The 25,141-nt window shown below is 36.0% G+C and overlaps 1 protein-coding gene across 4 annotated transcripts in view; it reads left to right on the plus strand.

The window, feature by feature from the left end:
- The window catches only part of LOC121375899, a 45,967-nt gene extending 22,292 nt beyond the window's left edge, over positions 1 to 23,675 (plus strand). For 3 of the 4 annotated variants that reach the window (XM_041503593.1, XM_041503594.1, XM_041503590.1), the window contains 19 exons: positions 1,730 to 1,794; positions 4,503 to 4,608; positions 5,753 to 5,821; positions 6,992 to 7,083; positions 7,438 to 7,511; positions 8,351 to 8,433; positions 9,002 to 9,085; positions 9,643 to 9,695; positions 10,268 to 10,345; positions 10,688 to 10,748; positions 12,416 to 12,530; positions 13,513 to 13,577; positions 14,059 to 14,167; positions 15,785 to 15,894; positions 17,986 to 18,216; positions 19,976 to 20,026; positions 20,886 to 20,945; positions 21,649 to 21,738; positions 22,235 to 23,675. In XM_041503593.1, the coding sequence (XP_041359527.1) occupies positions 1,730 to 1,794; positions 4,503 to 4,608; positions 5,753 to 5,821; positions 6,992 to 7,083; positions 7,438 to 7,511; positions 8,351 to 8,433; positions 9,002 to 9,085; positions 9,643 to 9,695; positions 10,268 to 10,345; positions 10,688 to 10,748; positions 12,416 to 12,530; positions 13,513 to 13,577; positions 14,059 to 14,167; positions 15,785 to 15,894; positions 17,986 to 18,216; positions 19,976 to 20,026; positions 20,886 to 20,945; positions 21,649 to 21,738; positions 22,235 to 22,354 (1,716 nt within the window). In that variant the 3' untranslated portion in view covers positions 22,355 to 23,675. The remainder of the gene's footprint in view (positions 1 to 1,729; positions 1,795 to 4,502; positions 4,609 to 5,752; positions 5,822 to 6,991; positions 7,084 to 7,437; positions 7,512 to 8,350; positions 8,434 to 9,001; positions 9,086 to 9,642; positions 9,696 to 10,267; positions 10,346 to 10,687; positions 10,749 to 12,415; positions 12,531 to 13,512; positions 13,578 to 14,058; positions 14,168 to 15,784; positions 15,895 to 17,985; positions 18,217 to 19,975; positions 20,027 to 20,885; positions 20,946 to 21,648; positions 21,739 to 22,234) is intronic. The other variant, XM_041503592.1, reaches the window with a different exon arrangement.
- The last annotated feature ends 1,466 nt before the right edge of the window (positions 23,676 to 25,141 follow it).

Raw genomic sequence — 25,141 nt, forward strand, 5'->3', positions numbered from 1 at the left:
AATACATGTGCTCAAGCGGGTCACAATTAATCTGCTGGCCCATATTTAATATTATTGAGTATATTAAAGCGGCAGTATCCGGAATATTTTTTATTATTTAAGCATATAGAACAGAAAATCCAATTACATATTATGACGCCGCACTCCGCATTGGTTTGACTACGCTGGCTTATCCAGGTCAAAACCAAAGCCAGTATTTCGAAAGTGGGACACTTTTGACGGGCTCCTACCCATCTCGGTTTTCATTGGCTTATCACAAGTATAGAATTCCCCAACAAGAGATCACGTGAGATTTTGCAATTTTTGAACAAATTTAACTGTCTTGATTGAGGGGTCGTCTCATATCTACAAAACATATTTATATCCATAGAGGTATGGTACAATGCCTTTCCAGGGGTCGGTGGGTAGGGGATTTGCCTTGAAATTTTGACAGTGGCCAGCTGTTGGCATACGCGTTTCATGTAAGGGGGTGTTACTAATTACGTAACGCTCTAGGGGTAGAGGAAGAGGGTACTGTGTTTGATTTACGTGACATTTTTAAAGACTATATGTTATTTTTATTCATTACTTAGACCTAAAAAGGTGTTTTTAAGAAATGCACGGTGAGTCTAGGATCGATCCCCATCGGCGGGTATGTGATATCCTGTCTGTGGGATGGTACATATAAACGATCCCTTGGTAAAAAAAAAATGTAGCGGGTTTTCAAGGTGCGTGTGCAGGGATTTCAGCGGGGTTGAGGTTATAGACTGTGTTGAGCGAAGTTTATATGGGGCCATGGTCCCCCAGAAAATACCTTTCAATTTTTTTGAAGCTTGGGCAAGTAAGGGTTTCGACCTCCAATACCCTCCACCTGCACATGGCTGTATGACGTCGGATGATTATTAAATCAATATGCTCTAACTTTGATGTCGTTAAACAACCCCGCACTAACTTTACCCTTTCCAAACGAAATAATATTTATTTGAATTTGTCGATTTTAACACGTAAAATTAAGAAGTGAAAACGTTCATTGTCTACTTTAGTATATTTTATTTAAAAAAATATATTAATGATTAATGTGTTATTAGTATACAAACTAAACTTTGAAAGTTCTACTAACACGTTATAAAATATTAATTAAGGTACGATTGTCGATAATACGTTTTAACCGGTTTTAACGAAAGACTCTTGTACCGTATTCTCAACCGAACGTTCTTCGTACAGCGCAAGATTTCTCTTTTAATTTTTTGAGACGAACCCTACAATTTGAAATCGGCAAACGCACGTGTTAACTGAAACTGACAACAGGCTGTCTTTTGTGCTTTGCCGAGCTATGGCGGCACAGGCGACGAATCGAGCGTATACTTTTGAAGATCTCCGTTCATAGCGAACACACACGAGTTTTTTAAAAGTGCATTTGAGCTTGTATTTCATATTTGTACATGATGTTATAATATGGTAACCAGAGACTGTAACTTTAAACACCTATAGTCTGTCCCATAGAAGACACCTTCTTTTTTCAGACTATGACATTTACTACATGTTATTTATTTCTGAAACCATTGTTTTCTAAATTGCACACAAAAATAATATTTTTGTTTGTCATTTCCAAAGCACTTACTTTTCTTCTTACTTCAAACGAAACTGAAATTATTTAGGAAACAAAAGTTGTAGAATAGGACAGACTATAGTAGCTCTATTAAAATGTGTTGTAAGTAACGTTAAACAAATTTCTTGTTTTTCTCACCAGCCTCGACTGTATTGGGCAGGATACATGGTTTGTCTGATAGCCAAGGTGGCAGTTCCGCGTAAAAGGTATGTGTTTATTTGAACATATTAATAATAACCCGGCAGAGCTGGAACAAACAAGGGTGGGAGGAGCTGTGGGCCCGTCCCCACTAAAAATATTCAAGTGTCCTTTTTTCTTCGTTTAATGGTTTTTTTTCTTTTCTGGGATGCCCTTTTGGCGAGCTGATCTATGTGACCTTTTCTCATTAGTGCCCCCCACACCACCACACCCCACACACAAAATATGTCCTAGATCCGTACTGACCCGGGCGGGAGCCAGGATTCATCTTGGAGTGGGTTGCGAACAGTAGTGGTGACAAGAAGTAGTAAGAAGTAACTATGCAGGCCGTCTTTCTATGATGGTCATCTGATGGCCTGTATAACCCGGCTCTGCAGGGTAGAGCACTCGCCTGAGGAGTAATAACAAGTAGCTATGCAGTCCGTCTTTCTACGATGGTCATCTGATGGCCTGTATAACCCGGCTCTGCAGGGTAGAGCACTCGCCTGAGGAGTAATAACCAGTAACTATGCAGTCCGTCTTTCTATGATGGTCATCTGATGGCCTGTAAAACACGGCTCTGCAGGGTAGAGCACTCGCTTGAGGAACTTGGGTCGTTGGATCGTACCTCCTCGGTGGACCCATTTCTTGATTTAGTTTTCCCCACCTCATCCAATATGCTACGCCTGGGTTATCAAAGGATGTGTTATGTGCTGTCATTAGTCTTTTTCACATTGTATGACTTCCTCGGTAACTTAAATGGCATGAAGGTTAAAAAGATCTGTGAACTACACATGTAGTAATTATTCAATATTTAAAATAATTCTGTTTCTTCCTTGGATTATATTAAACATACTACAAGTGTCAAAAAAGGTTATTGTCATAAACAGTAGATGCAGTTCTTAGGTTATGTACGTGCAAAAGCCGGTACTGCAGCTCTTTTAAAACTAATTTTAGTGTGGTAGTAGAGAGGTACACACCCGTACTTAATGATTTTATTGTCAGCAAAAGATCGCAAGCTAATTAAGGTGGGTTCCAAGGGCATGCTCTCCAGGAGAGTTTGTTTGATCAAACATGTGCTTAGGTGCATTAGGTGTCATTGTAAATCAGCGTGTTTGGTCATTGTGGCCCTCTGTTCTCCTCGTGTACATGGGTCTATAAATTTGTCACAGGGTAAACGAATCATGGTAAAAGCGTGAAGGCCAGTATTATTCTATTTCCTTATCAGTCAAGTAATTACTTTTAATAATGTTGTTTTCACGCCATCGATCAGTGGCCTGCAAACAGTTTTGCTCTGTTCATTCATTCATCCTTTGATCTATCCACCCACCCATCCATCCATCCATTCGGGATGGTCGTTCATTCCTTCGGTCTTTTGGGGTTTCTTGTTTGTTTTGTTTTTCATTTGTTTATTTGCTGAACTCACTTATTTATCTTTTATCCATTTAATTTATTTATTTATTTTTATTTGTTATCCTTGTTGTTCAAAAATGTACTATAAGGAGTTTCATGCGTAAAGCGGCAAACACATCCGTTCATTGTCCTAGTCTAGTTCCCATATTAGTGTATTAAAAATACCAAGTTCATTTCTCTTTATTACTATGATGTCATAAACCCACGAATGTCGTCTTTGCCTCTGTCCCTTGAGTAAAGGCCTTTAGCCATTGACATCATTAGCACCTCATCAAACACGTCTTTGCTCTCCTCGCCTTGCTTTAATAAATAAATTTAACATTTGATTTCCACGAAGCCATTCTTTCTGTATGAAATAAAATGGTACCAAAGATTTTATTATTTTACGTACACTATGAGACTTTATTTTTATTCGTTCATAATGCGTTTTAAAAAACGTATATACGGATACTCGCAAACTCCATTTATCCGTAAACCGTATGCGTATATACGTATACGTATTTAATGCTGCATATATATGCACAAGTGTACGGAGTCGCATATTCATTCATTCATTCACTCATTCAAATTATTTTCGTGCTTATATCCAATTAAGGTTAAAGCACGCTGTCCTGGGCACATACACCTCAGCTATCAGGGTTGTCTGTCCAGGACAGTGTTAGTGCTAAGTTGTTAGTGAGAGAGAAGTGGTGTAGTGGTCTTACACCTAACCATTGAGTCGTTAAAAATCGCACTGGGTGGGAGTCGGTACCGGGCTGCAAACCCAGAACCTACCAGCCTTATGTCCGATAGCATAACCACGACACCACCGAGGCCGGTGGAGACGCATAAATGGGATCTACTCAACCTGTTTGCATAGAAAGTGATTGCTACGGATTATTCAATGCGGATTACCTTTACGCTTTCGTATTACGGACAAAAGGAATTTGAGCCTATCTCTGTAATATCATGGATATATAGCACATTGCTGTGGATTGTGATATACAAGTGCACGAAGCTCAGTTTGTATTGCAGTGGATTTTAATATATTACATGCAATGTATGGACTTTGATGATGTCTCGGGGCGGGATGTAGCCCAGTGGTAAAACATTCGTTTGATGCGTGGTCGGTCTAGGATCGATCCCCATCGGTGGCCTATTGGGCTAGTTCTCGTTCTAGCCAGTGCACTACGACTGGTATATCAAACGTTGTGGTATGTTCTATCCTGTCTTTGGGATGCTACATATAATAAAAGATCCCTTGCATGTAGCGGGTTTCCTTTCTAAGACTATACGTCAAAAAATATTGCCAAATGTTTGAAATCCAATAATGTCTTTGTTACAGAGAATTCAATCCAGATGATCCGGATGTTCCGATCACAGTATTAAGACGAATGCGCAAGAAGAATCCAGGAAGCCCACCATCAAATAAAACTGGGTTCAAGTCGAGTGTATGTATTAGAGATCACTTCACTTTCTAGAACGTCTAACGCGCACCACACTTTTATATCTTGCAACCAATCCACAAATGACCATTAGGAAGTTTGCAATCTAATTAAAATTAGCTCCACTATTACATGTGGATCTAACAGCAGCACGTTGGAGGTCATGTCCAGTTGACCATTCATTCAACCAATCAAAACCTTACTTACAAAATCATGCCAGTGATTTGAAAAGAATTTGAAAACATTCGGGATTATGGCGAGGGTATACGAAATGATTGGGGTGAATTACGAGATATGCCGGAAATTAATTTCAATATAAAATTTTATATAAATTCTTTTCAAGAGAAAAAAAACCCCGTGATGTATAGCCATAAAATCTGTTTATACTAGTATACAATCCAGAGTTTATTACTGCACTTTTTCCTCTGGATTTTTCAATGTTGAAATAGACCAACAAGTTCGCCTATTGCATAAATAGTCTCGTCCGATATTTTTAGAATTTGTATGCTCCCGAATAACGCTATAAAAGGCGAAGTGTAATTGGTTGATATTTAAATTGTTATTTATAGATGAAATGTCACCTGGACATGGGACTCCACGCAATGCTGTTAGATCTACTGGTAGACCAGTAGATATAATTTTAATCAGATTGGGAAGTTTGGGGAAGGGGCAACAAATGCATTTCTTTTATGGTTCGAATGTACTCTGAATTTGTAACAGTATTATGGTTGGGGTTGCAACATATCGTGTCATACGCAAGCATTTTTTTTTATAAACTTTGATTATAATAAACTGATCGATAGGTGTTTTTTTCAAAACCACACGTTTCTTTTTCATTCATACAATTTTAACGTGATATTTCACATAAAAAACAAAAACAAAAAAACACAACAAAAACAACATGTAGATGTAAAGTAAATGATATAAAGTATAGAATTTATTATTAATTAATAGCTATATGCATAAAACCTTAACTTGGTTTTTTTGGTGTGGTTTTTTTTTTTTTGGTTTTCTTTTTTCTTTTTGTGTGGGTGTTTTTGTTTAAATTACGGTACGTTACACGATTGTAATAAATGTGTAGGTGTATTAGTAACATGTTCTGTCTTGACTTAGATGTTGTTTAAAAAAAAAAAAATCTTTCCGTTTTTAGCTGAGTTTTGAAATGCAGATGGCGATGTCAACGAGACCAGAATGTCGTACACAGCAAAATATACGAAGGGTAAGTGCAGGGCTTAACCCAGCCTAAAACACGTGGGGTGGCAGCACAGACACACAAAGCTCAAAGTAATAGAAGGTGATCTTCAGGTAGACAAGCATAGGATTTCATACAAAATAAGCCACTTTTTCCTATTTTTCTAGAAATACAACTGCCCTTCCCCTTGTATCGAGTTACTTACAACCCCGCAATGTATGACCCTCGAGTGTCTAGTATTAACAATTCGGAGACTGCAATTGTGTGAAATAAAAAGTCCTTTAACGGTATTTGGTTGTAATTAAATGTACGGTTCAGGCGGGACGTAGCCCAGTGGTGAAGCGCTCGCTGGTACGTGGTCGGTTTGGGATCGATCTCTGTCGGTCGGCCCATTGGGCCATTTCTCATTCCAAGCAGTACACCACGACTGGTATATCAAAGGCCGTAGTACGTGCTATCCTGTCTGTGGGATAGCGCATATAAAAGATCCCTTGCTACTAATGGGAAAATGTAGCAGGTTTCCTCTCTGAGACTATACGTCAGAATTACCAAATGTTTTACATCCAATAGCCGATAATTAGTAAATCAATGTGCTCTAGTGTTAAACAATACAAATTTTAACTTTGTCCTTCGTTTACTTCTTGGCTTATTGCATGGGTGTGGGTCCGAACCATAAGCAAATACATCTCTTGGAGACGGACAACTGGTGGTATGTACTATCCTGTCTGTGGGATGGTGCATATAAAAGATACCTTGCTGCTAATAAAAAAAAAGAGTAGCCCATGAAGTGACGACAGCGGGTTTCCTCTCTATATATCTGTGTGGTCCTTAACCATATGTCTGACGCAATATAACCGTAAATAAAATGTGTTGAGTGCGTCGTTAAATAAAACATTGCCTTCCTTCCTTCCTTCCTCTTGGAGACGGATGGATGGTCGAATGAATGGGCGAACAAATGCACAAACGGATGAGTAGATGGATTGATTGACGGACGAACGGGCGAACAGATGGATGGATGGACGGACGGACAGACGGACGGTAGACGGATGAATGAAGAGCTTAAATAATTGAAATAAACAAAATGTTGTTTAAGATTTGCCATTCAAACGATATGTTACAGACACCATCGTCTTGAACCTTGACAGTTAATATGGTCATTCTGTACTAGACAACGTCATGTTTGATTTTCTATTGAAGGTGATGTGGGTCCTCAAAGCAACGAAAGCGTTTACATATCTGTTTCCGTCTGAGATGGAGAGGGAAGTGGCCAGAGTTGTTGCTTATGAAAGGTCACACATTTTACATTTTGTGAATTTAAAATTAAGCTATATATACGCCTACAAGCTACACTATGACGTGTATGCTGGCAACAGTAATAATAAAATATGGTGAAACTAGTTTAACTAGCACTTTTGTTTACAAATATGTATATTTTATATCAAAGCCATATGATAATTAACATCACTTTTGTGTGACATATTCCACAAATAGTGTTTCTGTTGATTCATTATAAAATAATCTCCATTTTAAATTGGTATAAATTCAAATGTTTTAACATCCATTTTCCATCATTCATCAATTTATTTATCTATCCATCCATCGATCCATCGATCTACCTATCAATCCATTTATTTTTAATTCAGGTACGAAGACAACCGCCATATTGCCTATCAGGGGAGACCAGCTGAGAGGTTCTACTATGTTTTGTCGGGAAGAGGTTAGTGCCCTTGCATATTCGGATATGTTAGAGATTATTCCAACTCTGAATTTACTGATATTGTAATATGCATATTATATAAACACTTTTTGTTTTATAGAAAATTAATGATATTAAATTCAAATATCTCACCGACTTTCTTTCATGTTTATAAAATTGGCAAAATTGTTTGAGTGAAAACTGTGACTGATGGAGATTAAGAAATCAACGGTGCGGACAGCGATTGGTATCTGTTTGAAATGATATTCGTATCTTGATGTACTCAAATTTTTAGTAAAGATATTTTTCAAAATTATGGTAAAAGCCAAATGTGTTCAAGTGTGAGGTACCGGACCTTCTGTAAACCGGAATTCCCTCAAAACAGGACACTTTTCACTGACCCTTTTTAAAAATCAACACAGAACTTAAACTCTCATTAAACGGATACCTCTTAAAAACGGACATTTTACTTGGTTCTGAGGGTGACTGGTTTATGTTCGTATATTCGTGTGTCAGTATTTTGATACTAATTTCAGCTTCAAATTTGAGAACATAATTTTAATATAGTTGTGCTTTTGTTTTTATTCGTAATTGTGGGTGGAATTTAGCCCAGTCGGTTGATTGATTTAACCGATTTGGGGTTTTTCTCGTTCCAGCTAGTGCACCACAACTGGTCAAAGGCCGTAATGTGCTTTCCTGTCTGTGAAAAAGTGCATATAAAAGATCCCTAGCTGTTTTAGGAAAAATGTAGCGGGTTTCCTCTTGACTACGTGTTAGAATGACCAAATGTTTGACATCCAATAGCCGATGATTAATTAATCAATGTGCTTTAGTTGTGTCGTCATTTTATGTATTTACAGTCCAACAGTTACGCGAATACAGACTTACATCCGGGTGTGTAAATAAATTGATGGGTTCTTTGAAGAAAGGAATGACTTCACAGGTAATATTTTATCTTACAGTGTTCTCTGTTTTTAGTGTTAAATGTATAACAAAATGTCATTTTAATGCAATTCATTATAAATTTTCTACCAGAATAAAGAGAACTTTTGTTTTTAAAATTATCTGTGAACGTGATTAAATTGCAAAGTTATAGCAATACTCAAAAAAAGCGTAAAGTGTTTTACACCGGTTTTATAATTGTGCGTGCATGTATGTCGAAAATAAAGGCTTTTAGAGACAACAATAGCTGAGGTAATAAATAGAATGACAAACTCGATACCAGTTATTATCAAATTTATGTCCCTCGTGAAATAATTTCCATTTGTCAATCGCTAAAGCTCGTGACAACTGAAAATTATTTCACTCGGGACATAAATTTCATAATAACTGGTAACTCGTTTATTATCCTCTATAAACACATTTAATTAAGTAGTTATTTTAAGACTAGCATATTGTAATGTAATAAACACATCAGCGCTAATACCAGTGCCATGAGCTTTATAATAATAACCTTATCCTTGTCTTTGTCGTTGTTGTTGTTACAAATACTCTATGTTTCTTCTGTTTAGCGAGATGAACTGGAGAAGAAATGGCCACGAGAATACCACCTTGTTTCAAAAGGTCCGGTTGAAGTTCTCGTACTTCACAGAGATGTGAGTATTTATTGGTAGTAATAACCGGCATGATGTCTAATTATATTTCATAGATACCTCAGTACAGTATTTTTAAATTTTAATTATTACCGGTATTATATTTCACAGAGATGAGAGTATTTAGCTATTTCCTGTATACTACCTCATTATACATCACAAAGATGTATTTAGTTATCACCGGTGCAATAATATATATATATGCATTATATTGCACAGTGACCTGATCTTTTAGATATATAAGATATAACTATATTTCACAGATACTTCAACACTTAGATATTACATTTAGAATAACTGAATTGGTGTTCAAACATTACAAATAATTAATACACTAATTTATAAAAATCATGTGTGATATGTTTAGTATTCTGTACTTGAAAATCGTCTTTATACCAAGTGAAAATGTTTTGCTTGGATGACTCTATATTTAACCTCAGCATAATGGAGCGTGTATGTCTTCTGGGTTGTGTTGGTTTTTACATAAGTTTAGGTGTAATTGTGTAGTCCTTGGTATATAGTAAGATTAATAAACATGAAGATTCTTTGATTCTTTTTAGGATTTTGTCAGATTACAGCACACAACACAAGGGCCACCCATTGATTTTCTTTGGTAAGTATTATATGTGTTTGAAGAGCTGGTGTTCGTAAGCTTATGATTACAGATTACGGTTCAAGTTTACTTCCATCTCTTTTGAACTTAACTAGGGGTGTACAATCATTTGAGGCAGGACATATTCCAAAAGAAACTCATTCAGTTCATGTATCTGACACAAAGGTGTATGTGTTTATTTAAAGTAATATAATTAAGTACACATATCTATGTAACAGGCTGTTGTTTCTAAAAAAAAATAGATTATTCTAATATTGTTACTAATGACACTGGACAATCCAGTTTCCCAAAGGATGCAACGTCCATCCAGAAAGTTATTGAAGACAATTTATCAGTTTTTTCCAGTTTTCAACGAAATAAAATTGTAATTTATCTTTTGTTCACAATCCTAGTTGTCAATAGTTACAACTCATCAATGAATAGCAACAATATATATATATATATATATATATATATATATATATATATATATATATATATGCCCCCACTCACACACACACACGCCCGACCTAATCATTGTCAACTAGCTTGTAAAAGTTGTATTAATATAATTGTTTATGTGTGTTTTCCAGGTCTCTGAACCTCTTTAAAGAATTTCCATGTGAAGAATTTCTCACAAATCCCGAGGCAATAGAATTCAAATATTATGGGTAAGTTGTGTTTGAATAGTTATTAAGAATCTACTGCAATATCGTGAAAACAATTCTAACATAAAAATATAAATTAATGAAAAGCTTTTGAATTCAGATTATTGATTCATTTTAATTCAATTTCACATTTGTGTTAGTTTTGTGCTTTTGGAATATGTAAAATATTTTATTTTAAACTGCTATAAAGTTCAACTAAAGCTCATTACGCACATGAGCTAATAGCTATTATTGTTAAAAGGAACAACGAAAACAACATAGAAACTAAATCATTACTACAATAGTTCAATAGTGATTTTTTTTTAAATCTTCCAAACCTGAATATTAATGGTTGATATTTTGCAGCGAAAATCGACTGGTGGCCAAAGACGGGTACCGAACACCATGGCTACATGTAGTCAAGTCTGTAAGTAATTATACAAATATCAGAGTGTCATGCACGGCTTAGCAGGGGTGGGTGGGAGGCTCTAGCCTCTCCCCGCATATAATTCTGAATCAAAAATATTATTGGTAGTAAATTTTAAAGGGACATACCCTAGTTTTGAAACACTAAGGCATATTTTTTACTATTAGAGCCGTTTTTGATAACTGAAATCATACTTTACTTAGATTTTATTGTTTAGTTTATCCATTTCCGTACATTTGAAGTGTTTTTGGTCATCTTGGTGTTTTTAATATCACAAAATGCATTTCTCATATTTTAAAAAACGCACATGCATCTGAGAAGTAACAGTTATGAAATCGTTTTAGTCTATTTTTAGAGGATATATCACCATTTTAAAGTCAAAGACTCATGTTTCACTCAGTTGTAATCTTATCCAAATGTGTTACAGGTTTGTAGATTAACTAAACTTAGTGTTAATTTTCACAGGTTGAAACTAGGGTTTGTCCCTTTAAGGCAGGGATGAATTTTACTTGTAGAATGCAGGAAATTGCATTTCAGGACGTCTAGTTTTCAAAATTTTATGGGGGTGCATACCCCCGAACCCTCTTGAAACTTTGCGTTGCTCTCTCGATCTCAGTCACACCCACCCACCCCCACTGTCTACTTCTGCCGTGCCTAAGTGTTCTTTGGGTTTCTGTTTTTTCTCGTTACATTTTACGATTCTGATTGAGAACCTTAAATAAAAGCGAATAGTTCTTACTATTATTAGATGAGAAATCAACAAATTTTACATATTAAAAAATAATATGAAATTAGTTTAGAATGAGTAATCTTTTGTTAAGCAGGATGGCTAGGTGGGGAGTGGTTAGTAACAATGATGGCATGAGGGACACGGAGCAATCGTGGGCGACCTTAGCTGGTGATGAAGGTGTTAGTTCCCCTCGAAAAACTAAAAAGTACTCATTTTAGCTGTGTAGCCGGAGAAGCCACTGTATTAGTTAGCTCCGATTGTTACTGTCCCTATTTAGTTTAGACTAGGTCCGACCCTGGAGCCTATTGCACTAAACATCGTAAGTTTACGCCTGCGACTAGCAGTTATACCAGGTATTCATTTATATGTGTCTGACATCTATTTCACGCAGGGAATTGCTTCATTACGAAAGATGGAGCATTTTATGGACAAAGGAACATGAAATATGTGTAGTTCAAATTATATTTGTTGTACTATAATAGTAATACGAATTGTGATTTAGTTGTAGATTTACGTTTACTTGAAAAAACTAGGCTTACGATGTTTTCTGAAATTGGGCCCTGAGTAACAACGTTGAAGTAACTCTGATACCAGGGACACCTGTTAAGAATGTATTAACATGAAAATAGTTTTATATTATTGACTATTATAAAATGTTCTTAGATTTGCTTTTTGTTTTATACTTAGTGTGGTGTATTTTATTCATTTACACACCAATTCAATCAAACTTCCATTCTTTATTAAGGGCACTGAGCAGACAATCAGAATAAATGATACAATATATCAAGGCAATTACTTGGGCCGACTTCGGTCGAATTGCACAAGTTACTCTGATAACTAAGAATTATTTATCTAACGATATAACACTTAGTATTACTATTCTAAACAAGTATCACAGATAAAAGTCACGATGTTCATGTCTGTGTTATCTATGTAGGGCTATGTGAAAGTGGTGCGGATACAGCACGTGCTGGATGTACGGAATGACACGATGTTTGCGTCACAGAGTACGGAGGAACTCGGCTGTGGCAAACTCTTCAGTCATGCTAAAGGTACCTGCAAACCACGCAAAACTCTCTCATATTGAAAACCTTGGAACGTGTAGCTGTGATATCAGTATTGTTAAACCAAATATTAAGTCGGTCATATCAATATCAAATAACTAAATACTGTGCTTGGGTTTGGATACAATATCATATTTTTCTAAATGTCATTAGTTTTGCAGTAATCATAGTTGTTAAAGGATACAGCATTATGTTTGATAAAAATAATTTCAAACAATTCCGGTATTTTTATAACTTGATCTAATTTTGATTATTAAAACTGAGTTCTAATACTGGTATTTATTCCATTGATTTCTCTGGGGTTTTTCGAGAGTTTGACGTAAGAATACATATTATTATAATTATGACTCAGTTTTGTCTGTCTGCATGTACATGATCATCTCAGAAATGACTTTTTAGATTTTATTAATCATTTATATGTATGTTTATCTTTGTAATATCAAGATATTATTTTAGAAATGAAGGAAGGAAATGCTTTATTTAACGACGCACACAACACATTTTATTTACGGTTATATGGCGTCTGACATATGGTTAAAGACCACACAGATATTGTGTGAGGAAACCTTCTGTCACTACTTTATGGACTATTCTTTTTTATTAGTAGCAAGGGATCTTTTATATGCACCATCCCACAGACAGGATAACACATACCACGGTATTTAATATACCAGTCGTGGTGCACTGGCTGGAACGAGAAATAACCCAATGGACCCACCGACGGGGATCGATCCTAGACCGACCGCGCATCGATATTCTTTTGGAGTATTGCAGATGTGCCTTTTTAAATATATGTATATATATATATATATATATATATATATATATATATATATATATATATATATATTATATATCAAAATATGAGTTTTAAGTATTACAGAAATATCCTTTTCATTTATCATTTATAACTATCTTTATAACATCCGGATATTTTGGGTATTACGAATGTGTGTCTGACTATTTGCAGCCATGTTGGGTATTCTTGCGCAGCAGAGGAAGATGAAGGCTCTCAGTCAGGTGTCTCTGCCAGACGTAAGTAGTTTTCACCACAACTCGTAGATATTGGATAGACATATATTATAGTGCCTATATACAGTCCCCTATCTCTTGTCAACACGTTAGCCATGGCCCTGGTAGTGAATATACGTATTTATTCGTCAAATCCAGGCGCTAAGGTTCTGAGTTAATTTGGTAGCCTTTTGAAGGAAAGCAAAGCACATAACATTAATATGTGATATGATTACGGGTCCCTACATAACAAATTCTAAATGAAATAAAACAAAACACTTCATCGAACATACATTATTCGAATTATATTTTCAGCAAAGTTTTAAAATTTAAAAGAAAAAATTGCTACAAAAATGCGAGCCCGTACGCCTATGGACAAAGAGAAAGTTTTCAATTTTGAACTGTTATACTTTATACACAGTTAAAACATGTCTGCTTATATGACATGCATATATGTATTTTTGAAGAATAATAGTAATTGTTTTATTATGATTTTTAAAATAAGGTGCTGAAACGAAGACACACAAAAGACAGTGTTTCTCCAAATGGAAGTACTGACAGAAGGAAGAACAAAAAGAAGGAAACCAAACTGCCAGTGCAAAGTGGCATAGAAGGTAAATTAACTGGCAGTGCAAAGTGGCATAGAAGGTAAATTAACTGGCAGTGCAAAGTGGCATAGAAGGTAAATTAACTGGCAATGCAAAGTGGCATAGAAGGTAAATTAACTGGCATTGCAAAGTGGTATAGAAGGTAAATTAACTGGCAGTGCAAAGTGGAATAAAAGGTAAATTAACTGCCAGTGCAAAGTGGCATAGAAGGTTAATTTAACTGGCAGTGCAAAGTGGCATAGAAGGTAAATTAACTGGCAGTGCAAAGTGGCATAGAAGGTAAATTAACTGGCAGTGCAAAGTGGTATAGAAGGTAAATTAACTGGCAGTCAAAATATATTTTAGTGACAAGCTCGAAGCTATGGGAGGCACGGGAATTGGAATTTATTAAGATCTCCCAGACTACGAATGTGTTTATGCTTGTTAGATGATTAGTTATTAAACTATACATATTTTATTTATCTTTGTTTCGAACTATATAAAAATAAAGTTATTTAAGGCTAAAATCTTCAAATCTGTTCACAAAAGAGTGACAAACAAAACGTTAATGGCCATCGTCTCGCTCGCCTATAGACAAAGGAATCTGGACAATAGGTACTGGCAATACGGAAACAACACATGCAGCTGAACACAATGCAAAATAACAGAAATTAATACAGTTAAACTTTTTTCTGTAACCTTGATGTTTCTACTAATAAAAGAACCTGTTCATTTTTGAAGAACAATGTTCAACAATTTCGTTTTCTCAACTAATTTTTCTTGCGACTTCTGTGTTTGGCGAAATGGCACACCGCGTACAGATTAACTCCAATTTCATTGGGCAAGCTGACTGGTACGTCATAGACATTTAGGAATGATACGGATTAATAGATATTTAAAGTTTGGAATTGTAAACCGAATTGTGATCAATTTAATCCATTTGCCTGCAACAAATACTTTTACTTCAACGAGTGCTGATAAATTATGATATCACAAGACACGAAGAGGGGGGGGGGGGGGGGGGGGGGGGGGGGGGGGGGTGGGGGGGGGAGATTCATTTTATCATCCATTATCATTCTTTTCATTTGTGACAATTGTAAACAATGTCAGTAATGTGGGTTGAATGGCACTATATTTGGCAGCTGTCGACTTGTTAACTAGCAGAACGACAGTGACGTGACGTCACTAACGATAGGTTTAGCGCTGACATGGTGTCGTAACAAAATAAGGTCTTGTGATTAAAATTTGACCAATCAAGATTAAAAGAAGCGATATCTCCTAGGAGAATATCACAGGAGATATCACAAATTATAGTGTCAGCGATATCTCCTACAAAAGCCTTTAATGGATGATAAATAGAGGATATTTCATGTTTGACATGAAATTTTCTATTTATTATATAATTTTTGCCAAAATAGTTTCGACTGTCTTACAGTGAAGATAATAATTTCTATAGTGATGATAACACATTTTAGAGTGAAATAGTGAAATTTTCACTATAAAATGTGTTATCGTCACTGAGTGACTGATAACACTTTTATTTCACTGATATTTTAAGATATTTCACTAAATGTTATATAATAAATTTCTGTCGTGCTTGTTTATGTGGGTTGATACTGCTATTGATCATCTTTGTTTTTACAGAAAACTCAAAAGAAGATGACCCACCAGTATTAGAGGAGAAACCAGTCGTCATGCCAGAAGTGCATGTCCATTCAGCTAATTCTAGTCCCACGTTGATCATCACACCCACGGTACAGTTCTACATCCAACACCATGCCTCTAACGTTATAACATATATACTCATATATTAGTCATACACTGCAGTGTTCTCAGAGACATGAGCGTTTCAGATTAGCGGGGAGAGTTCTTGGGTCGTAGCTCCCCACGACTACTGATTGAATTAACCATTCTCGAGCAAAACACAAACTAATTTTTGGGCACGTCCTCTAATAGGGGTGTATAGCCTCTATTAGAAATTATCGAGAAAAATTAGGCAGAGTTATGTTCCCTAATCGCTCTCCAGTTCCGGCACGTTCCGCTAACAGCAAGGATGGCCGATAACCACAGTTGTTTGTGAATCCTCAATCTGAAATTTATGCATGCCAGCCCCTGGCATCATAAATGTCCCCACCTATGCTTTAAAAATAAAGAATGATACAGGTAAAAATTAAGTTGCTGAAATTGCGTTTGTTTAAGTGCTTACTTTAATTTATGTAGCTAATAATTTGATAAATAGTCCTCGCTGTAAAAATTTGAGGGAGTGATTAATTGCTCTTTTAACTTAGATTATGGGGAACCCTTTAAGATAGTACAATATTGATACACTATAAATTCACATGCTAAGGGGAGCTAAACGTTACTGAGCGAGACTGATAGCTCTCTGTAAATGGCAAGGTCTGGTGTAACAGGTGGTCATTGGTATTTGTTTTAGTCTGTGTTCTTTTATTTTTTATATATACAACTTATACAGAAATAAAGGTACTCTGAAAGACAATTAAGGAATGTTCTCCCCATTAAGTGTTATAGGCATACTGCCACAGATTTTAGGACCTTATTCTCTAAAAATGGATAATAAATAAAAATTACATTAATTGTTGGAAACCAAATCTAGCTATCGCATCAACTTAACTGAACCATGATGGAGTAAAATCCATGTTTGAACTATGGACCATTGCCATAATTCAATTATTTTTTACAAAATATCATTAATGGTGGTTATGAAGATAGTTGAATAAAGTACATTTAGGGACAAATCAAATTATTTTTGTTCAGGTAATACTTTGTTAGACTTTTAAATAGGTCAGTGGTCTGTGACAATATGCCTTTATCCCATCTATCTGAACGACAAAACCGTAATACATGATAAGGGCTGTATCTCCGAAAAAAATGCAGTCGAATGGGCATTTGGCAAAATAGTGGATGAAAAGTTAACGTTTGTTTTGTTTAACGACACCACTAAAGCACATTGATTTGTTAATCATCGGCTACTGGATGTCAAACATTTGGTTATTATGACATATAGTCTTAGAGAGGAAACCCGCTACATTTTTCCATTAGTAGCAAGGGATCTTTTATATGCGCCATCCCACAGACAGAATAGCACATACCACGGCCTTTGATATACCAGTCATGGAATAACCTAATGGGCCCACCGACGGGGGTCGATCCTAGACCGACCGCACATCAAGCGAGCGCTTTTACCACTGGGCAACATCCCGCCCCAAATAGTGGATGATTCCATGAATCTCTACTCAGTACCTCGACTATAGGACAGCCCTTTCCGAGAAGATCCTTTATTGGAGACTTCATCCCTCTTGCATCGCCATAAAGTGGACTGCCATTCCTAAACTAGTTCACTAAATGAAAACTAGCACCAAACAGAGCTCATAGCTGTAAATGTTATTTTCCCCATTAAGTGTTATCACATATGCTTTGAGACAATGAGTTCCTTGGACCAACAGAAAGACTAGTTCAATATACTTTAGTTGTTTTGTTTGATTCTGAGGTGTTACGGAGTGTCATTGTCATAGGCATAGGTGGACAGGCATTACGTGTAAACACATTCTGTATTTAATTTATTCTGAATGCTTACATTTGTAATGGCTAACGTAGATTAGCGGTAGAAACCAACGTAGTTTGGAAAATCGCGAAGACACGAGAAGAAAATTTGCATATTTATTCCAAATGCTTATATATTAAAATCGTCGTCAACCTAGAATTGACTACACGTAGATTTATCCGCAATGCCACATATATTGCAAATAAACCGTTTTAATTATCGGTCGACAATGTGTTTGAGATAGCATGTTTAAGGAAGTAACAACAAAGCGTGATTCTCGCAGAGACCTAAGGATAACGTGGAGCTGCCACCCATAATAGTGACCCAGAGTTCTCCCAGGAAAGAGGTGTCGTCCCCCACCAAACAGCTGGGCTCCCACCTGCACCCTCATAGCACGTTCCTAACACGTGAACGTACCGAGGCGGACCCCAAGCTCAGTCACCGGAAACGGAAAGACATCCAACAGAGGAGAGCGTACCTCCAGCTCGATCTTCTTGGACCTGGCGATGTCTTCGTAAGTAGCTCTCTTGTTCCGGAAACCAGTATTATTTTTTGTGACCTTGTTATTTCATCATCATTATTATCATATATATATTATTTATTTATTTATTTATTTGTTTATGTTATATTTTGTGGCCCGTTAGGTATGTGATATTCAGGATACAACAGGAACTTCCATAAAATACTGGTTATATTATAAACAAATAACATAGGCGTTGGGAACGCGGATGTTAGAATAGCAAGGGAAACTGAGTCTCAACTCTCAGATTATGCAATTGACATTAGAAATACTATAAACAGCTCCTCCGCAGTAGCTGACATCTTCCGACGACTATGATCTGTGAGATAAACGGTACCTTATGAGAACACATTTAGCATTCTATTTATTACAACGATGAACTTTACTTTGGGAAGGTACAATGGTTCTAAGAGTGCAGAGACCTGGGGCCTATTTCACGTCTACGATTTAGCAGTTATACCGGGCATACGTTGACACGTGATTGGCATCTATTTCACACGGAAAATTACATCATTATGGAAGAGGGAGCATTTTAATGACAAAAGAAAATGAAATATGTGTACTTAAAACTATATTTGTTGTACTATGATAGAAATAAGAATTGTGTTTTAGTCGTAAATTTACGTTTACGTGCAAAACTAGGCTTACCATGCTTTGTGAAATTGAGTCTTGCACTATTGATTAGCTAATCAGAGGTTACGAAGTCTCAAAAACGTATGAAACATTGTGAAAGACGAAATCTGTCTAATGAGTTCTCTCCCATCACGGTGTAGTATGTTCATATTTGTACTGATTTTGTGGACTTATAACAGCTTTGTTTGAATATTCCATGGAATATGTCTTCTGCAAACTGATTATTCTAACAATTTTGTTCTTTCGTGGTGTAATGCAGCGGATTATTCGTGTTGAACACGCGCTATATGTTTCTAAAACAGTTTGCACTGGTTAACACATTAAATGACTGGCTGAATTTATAAAGTAGTTAAATTATATTAATGAATATGTGTTTTTGTGTGTTGTGTACAACATGCTTTGAAGTATTGATTAATAGATTTTGTGGAATATATCATTATATTAATCTGTGTACTTGTTTAACGAGCTTAACATGTTTGATGTTGTTTGTTGTGGGGTTTTGGGGTTGTTGTTGTTGTTGTTGTTTTGAAGGGTATGGGGGTATTTTGTTTTGATTTGATTTTAATATAGAAATGAATATATGCAGCCAGACTGCAAATATCTTCTCTTTTTTTTGTCAACGATTTATAACAACAAAAGCCTTCCAATACTTATGCAACAGGGCACAAACATTTAAACGAACGATCTTCTTTTTGTTCGTGGCAGTTAAATACATGTGAACAAACATTAACTACAAACTGGTTGCAAAGTGTACGGTTAGGTTCGAAACGTCGAACGAGTACGCAAATACAAGTCATGTAAATGGAACGATCGATTATGGGGCACACTTATTGTAACTAAATTTCCTACCATGATGGCATTAACAACTTGTGATTAATGCACTGTAGTGGACAGACAGACCAGAATGCTGTCATGTGTTCCCAGGAGAACGTGCTTGAACTTTAGCTATATAAGAAAGAAAATCACGTTAAAATATTAAGTAATTTCAGTTTCCTGAGATTAATAATTGTTGTGCCCTGCATATGCATTATTTGTCCACACATTGGGAGGCTTTGTTACACTGTATGTTTAATATGTATTGTACAATAATTACAAACTAAATGTATGTATACCTAACCAGGGGTTGGAGGACATAGTGAAACACTTCCGCTATAGCCAATGTGACGAAGATGTAAGTACAAACTTGGCTGTACGCTGTAGATGGCGTCAGGTTTTGGGTTCAATATGCTTGTAGTTCAAATATTTACTATTTTAACTGGAAATAGTGACGCTTTGCTTTTTAACCACATATGCATTTTCGCCTCGGTAGTTTTTGTTTTTTCCATAGAAGTGGAATAGCGTTGGGGGTTTTTTCCTATTTCATATATCGTCTTTTCTATGAATGTTCTTGCTATTGGATACTTAGATACTACATAATATGTAGTAATGACACCTGCTATATGTTTACTGGATGACAGTAGAACAATCTTGTGCACCTTTATTACTCATATTGTCTACAGATGATCAGCTTTGATCATCATCAGTGTTTTTAAATTTTAGTTCTGTATATTCCTTGAACGCTTAGCCTACTGTATGTTAGCTGTGGAATATTGTTCGTGTGAATCTTGTTAAACTGTTACACTGGGATCTAAAAACAAGTGATATAGTCGAGTGCTACAAAGTATAAATATTATTTGCGCTATGATGAACAACAACTAAGCAAATATTGTCTTCTAGGTTTACGATGATCACAACATCCATTACTCACGATTGATATACATACAAATAAGTTGTCTTGTATTGTTGAAATTAATAGGGAAAACTGTTTTAAAAATAGTATTTTGTGTTGTTGTTTGCTTCTTTCTTGTTTTCTTGGTGTGGGATTTTAAAAAATATATTTTTATTAGAATGGAATTATCTATTTCCTGCTCTGTTTTTACAAAGTAACATATTTTAAACAACGTTATGTGATGAATTACGGCAGTGACGGACTATGCGTTTACTCACATCCTCAGTATACACCATTGAAATATATAATATATATTTTACAGGGTTTAGAAAACCTGGACCCTCCTCCAGTGCGTCAACCAGATGGGCCAGCTATCAGTTTGGTGAGTGTGCTTGGTGTGGCCTTTTTTAGTTAGTCTGTTCCTTCACAAAGTCGCATATCTAGTTATGCCCCATTTATTGCATGCAATTATATAAGGATTAGTCATATAGCCTTGATGGATCTATGAAAAATAGACCAGGAAGGGTTTTTTAAATGAACATTTAAAAAAGCCAAACCGTAAAATGGGCTCATGTTTTACAAACAGTTTTGGACCATTTCATTTAAGGGTCTGTCTTTTTTGTCCCGTCTGGAACACACTGTCCTTGCAAATAATGTTAAGACGTCTGAAGATTGTAAATACCAAACGTTGTAATTATCTTGCAACTATGACCAACTCCTACCAGATAATTTGAAGTGTTAGTACGGCAATGACTGCTATCACCTATGTTGCTAGCATTATAACATTGGCCTTGCTAAGTGGTATCATTGCACTAAGAAATTAATTCTGCGCATGGCAGTGGGTTATCTGGTTACTAGAAAATGAATTCTGCGGACGACAGTAGTTTAGTTATTCATTTGCTCGGTTCGACAGCGGTGTAACAGGCGAGCTTCAGTAAGGCTGTTATATCGTTATCTTAACCTCGCCAAATAACTATGACATCAAAACGTAATAACTTGATATTCTATATTTGCACAGTCTAAACTATTTTTGTTTGTGTCAAATTGATATGTTCCTCTATTTGTGATTGTGTCTGTATTTGCAGGTGAGTGACGGAGCAGAGGTGATCAGAATCAGCAAGCGCTTTTTCCTGCAGTACGCACAGAACAACACGATGCTACGTGTGGAAACCATGGTAACTACTTCAGACAAACCTGATACAAAGATCACCTTATACAACAACCATTTGATAAATGAAACTGAAATATATCACTGAATATTTTGGAACTTGAGCATCAACTGTATTTTTTCTGATCATTACTTAGTAGTCTAACAATGTCTTTGTGGCAATAGTATTGCTTCTTCACTGGTATGTCAGTGTCGTACTGTGCTCTCTCTCTCTCTCTCTCTCTCTCTCTCTCTCTCTCTCTCTCTCTCTCTCTCTCTCTCTCTCTCTCTCTTGCTGATATTTGTTGGTAGTATATGTGTTTAAGGACTGGGATCGTGCTGTTTGTAACTAGGGTGGGAGTTGCCAAGGATATTACTACACCTTGATTCTAGTTACTACTGTCAGGTTTTCCCGGATAGGTACAGCTGTGATGTTATGCGATTTTACTACTGATAACTATACATAGTATAGTAATACAATATACATTTCTTGATATTCAATGTCTATGATTTTCCCTTTGCAGCAAAGAGAATACCTGACGACGGAGGAAGCCAAGGACATACTGTATGACAAAGAAACGTGGTCCCAGTACAAGAACGTCTTGATGCAGAGACTCATCCAGAACCTTACAGCTCGAGACTGATAGACAAGAAATAAATCAACACAGCTACATTTAACTTAGGCGTTAAGCCACGGCTACACCATACCTTGACGTCCGATACGAGGCATTTCCTAGCTGGAGGAGGGCACGGGAGGCTGTCATCTTTATTCAGCTGACGAAAACCATATATTCAATACCCTTATTCGTTCAGCTGACCCTGGTTATTTCAAGCTAAGCTTTGATGTACAATTCATCTCTGTGATAAACAAAATTTTAAACTACAATCTATATGTGATAAATCACACCCCGAAATGTGATGCATCTGAGAACATGTCTCCTCTGTGATAAACCAGGTCTTAAACTACAATGTGTGTGATTTGCCGAGAACAACAGTTCATTTCTGTGATAAACCAAGTTTTCATTGATCTGGATAATCCAGGGTTTTAACACCAAGTGCTGTAAAGCAAACCAGGTCTGCAACAATGACTACAGATGATGTGTTAAACCAAGTTTTAAACTGTGATATATTTGTGAATTACAACTCGAATTTGTGATGAGCTTGTGGCTATTTATAGTTGGTCTATACGCTGGATCAAGTGTTGTGATTCAGACATATGCCATTGCAGTCTTACATGTTAAATACAGTATTAAATTATGTACGTATGTACAGTTACAACTGATGTGTCTGTTAAACTACAGCTGACAGGTTATGAAAATGTTAAATTTTATCATAAATATTAAAATAATATATTCAGTGGGTTAAATTAAGTCTTAATTGTGATATATAGTTATGCACTCAAACCACTGACCTTTTGGACATATAATGTGCCAACATATATTATTTTTATATACATCTGTACCTGTATATTTCCTTTTTGTAAAGAGGACCAGTATAAAAATAAATATACTAGTTTTTTTCTTAGTACATGTGCTAAGCATAATAAATACGTACATTTTATAATCATGCCACATTACCAACAACAACAAAATTTCTAAAGTAAAAGTTAAAAGGAATTATAAAACAAATCTTGCTCAAATACATGGCGGGTTTTTCTATTTTTGTTATACATGGTATACAGTGTCAAAGTTTATTTTTGCAAAACAGGATAATAATTTAAAGTAATTTAGGCCAAGAAGCTTTAGTAACCAGGCTTAAGAGGTATTTGGGTTTTAAAAAATATTATTTCAAAGGTAAATAGGAATTGCAATACAAATGGTTTAGTGACTAAGACCTACCAATATCTATCGATTAGTTTAGGGCCAGGGGCCTATAAAGACCTCAATATGTCCTTTGATGGATACAGTATTGAATAAGGACTTGAATTACTGTCTTCCTGATAATTAATAAACTATTTGTTCATCATGTTGACATTTCGGTTGTTGTTTTTCTTATAATTTCTTTTCTGCGTGTTCATTTTGACAACTTCCTATCGTTTACCTATGAAAGACATTCCATCTCAACAGGGAATACTGAACTAACTTTCTAAATCTGTAAAATGTTTCCTTAATCAAGTCCATCTTCGAGTGTTCCGATTTCGTTTACACCATGCACAGCATTCACCTCTCAACATTCACCTGAGAACAACAGAATAGTCAACCACACAAGAACGTAAGAGATACAAAACTGAAATCTCTTTCAGAGAGGTGGTCAAAGCCGTGTTCAGTTGTTTGGGCCTTTCATGTGTACAATTAATTTTATAATAATCATGAATTTGCATTTTATCCACTTTTCTCTCGACATTCTTCTGTAAAACAAACTTGCAACAATCTCAACAAGAACATTGACCCAGCATGAAATAAAGAAATCAGATGTTTTCAAAATGTCTTCCAGATAATTAAAATAGAAAATCAGTCATGTCGACCTTTCAGTGTTACAATTTTGTTCACAAGATCTTGTTTGTATTTGATCCACTTTCTCTCGACGTTCACCTGCTCTCGTATGTAAACCTGCGACGGATACTTCATTACCTGTAAATAATAATTTTTGTTTTAATTCAGAAAACAAACTATTATTATACGACCACTCTGATGATATTATAACTATGTTTGTCTTTATATCTAAAAGAGATTCAAGCACGCTGTCCTATACACCCAACACAATTATCTGTACAGGACACAGGTTAGTGTCAGGTTTTCCACTTTAATTGGACAAACCACTGATGGTGTATGGGTGTAAAATGAAATTCGTTGATTACCCGAAGTGTTTTCAATGATTGGACTTTTACATTGTGGTGTTTATAGTAAACCGAGTATTCTATTAAAGTGGTGTCAACCGCAACTACATGGTCCATTTGTATAACTGTTTTTTCTGCCCCTGGTAATTTTAATTGTATGTCCATTTGTTATTTATGTATACTACCCACTATTTCAGCTCAGACGCGCACGCACGCACACACAAATACACACACGCACGCACCCCCCACCCCCACCCCCCACCCCCCACACACACACATTGTGTGTCGTTGCTTTCACCTTCCAGCCAAAATCTTTGGTGTCATCCAATTTCACAGAACATCGTAAGTTTACGTTTTACAGTTACAATTTAAACCTGTCGTACGTTTGCGTGCGTTTGATATTTATTTCAAAATAGCGTCATTATAGAAGACTGGTTACATTTAGGACGAAAGTATGTTTCGAACAATATAATATTATTTGAACTGTTTGTACAGATTTACGTTTGCGTGCAAAACTAGGCTTACTGTGTTTTGCAAAATTGGTCCCCAGATCTCGACATAATAAAAAGGAAAGGGGAGTGATTAATTGCTCCTCAAACTTAGATTACGAGGAGACATTTAAGATATTACCTATTGATACCAAATAGACAAATTA

The sequence above is a fragment of the Gigantopelta aegis genome, chromosome 6, assembly GCF_016097555.1.
Source record: "Gigantopelta aegis isolate Gae_Host chromosome 6, Gae_host_genome, whole genome shotgun sequence".
Lineage (NCBI taxonomy): Eukaryota > Metazoa > Mollusca > Gastropoda > Neomphalida > Peltospiridae > Gigantopelta > Gigantopelta aegis.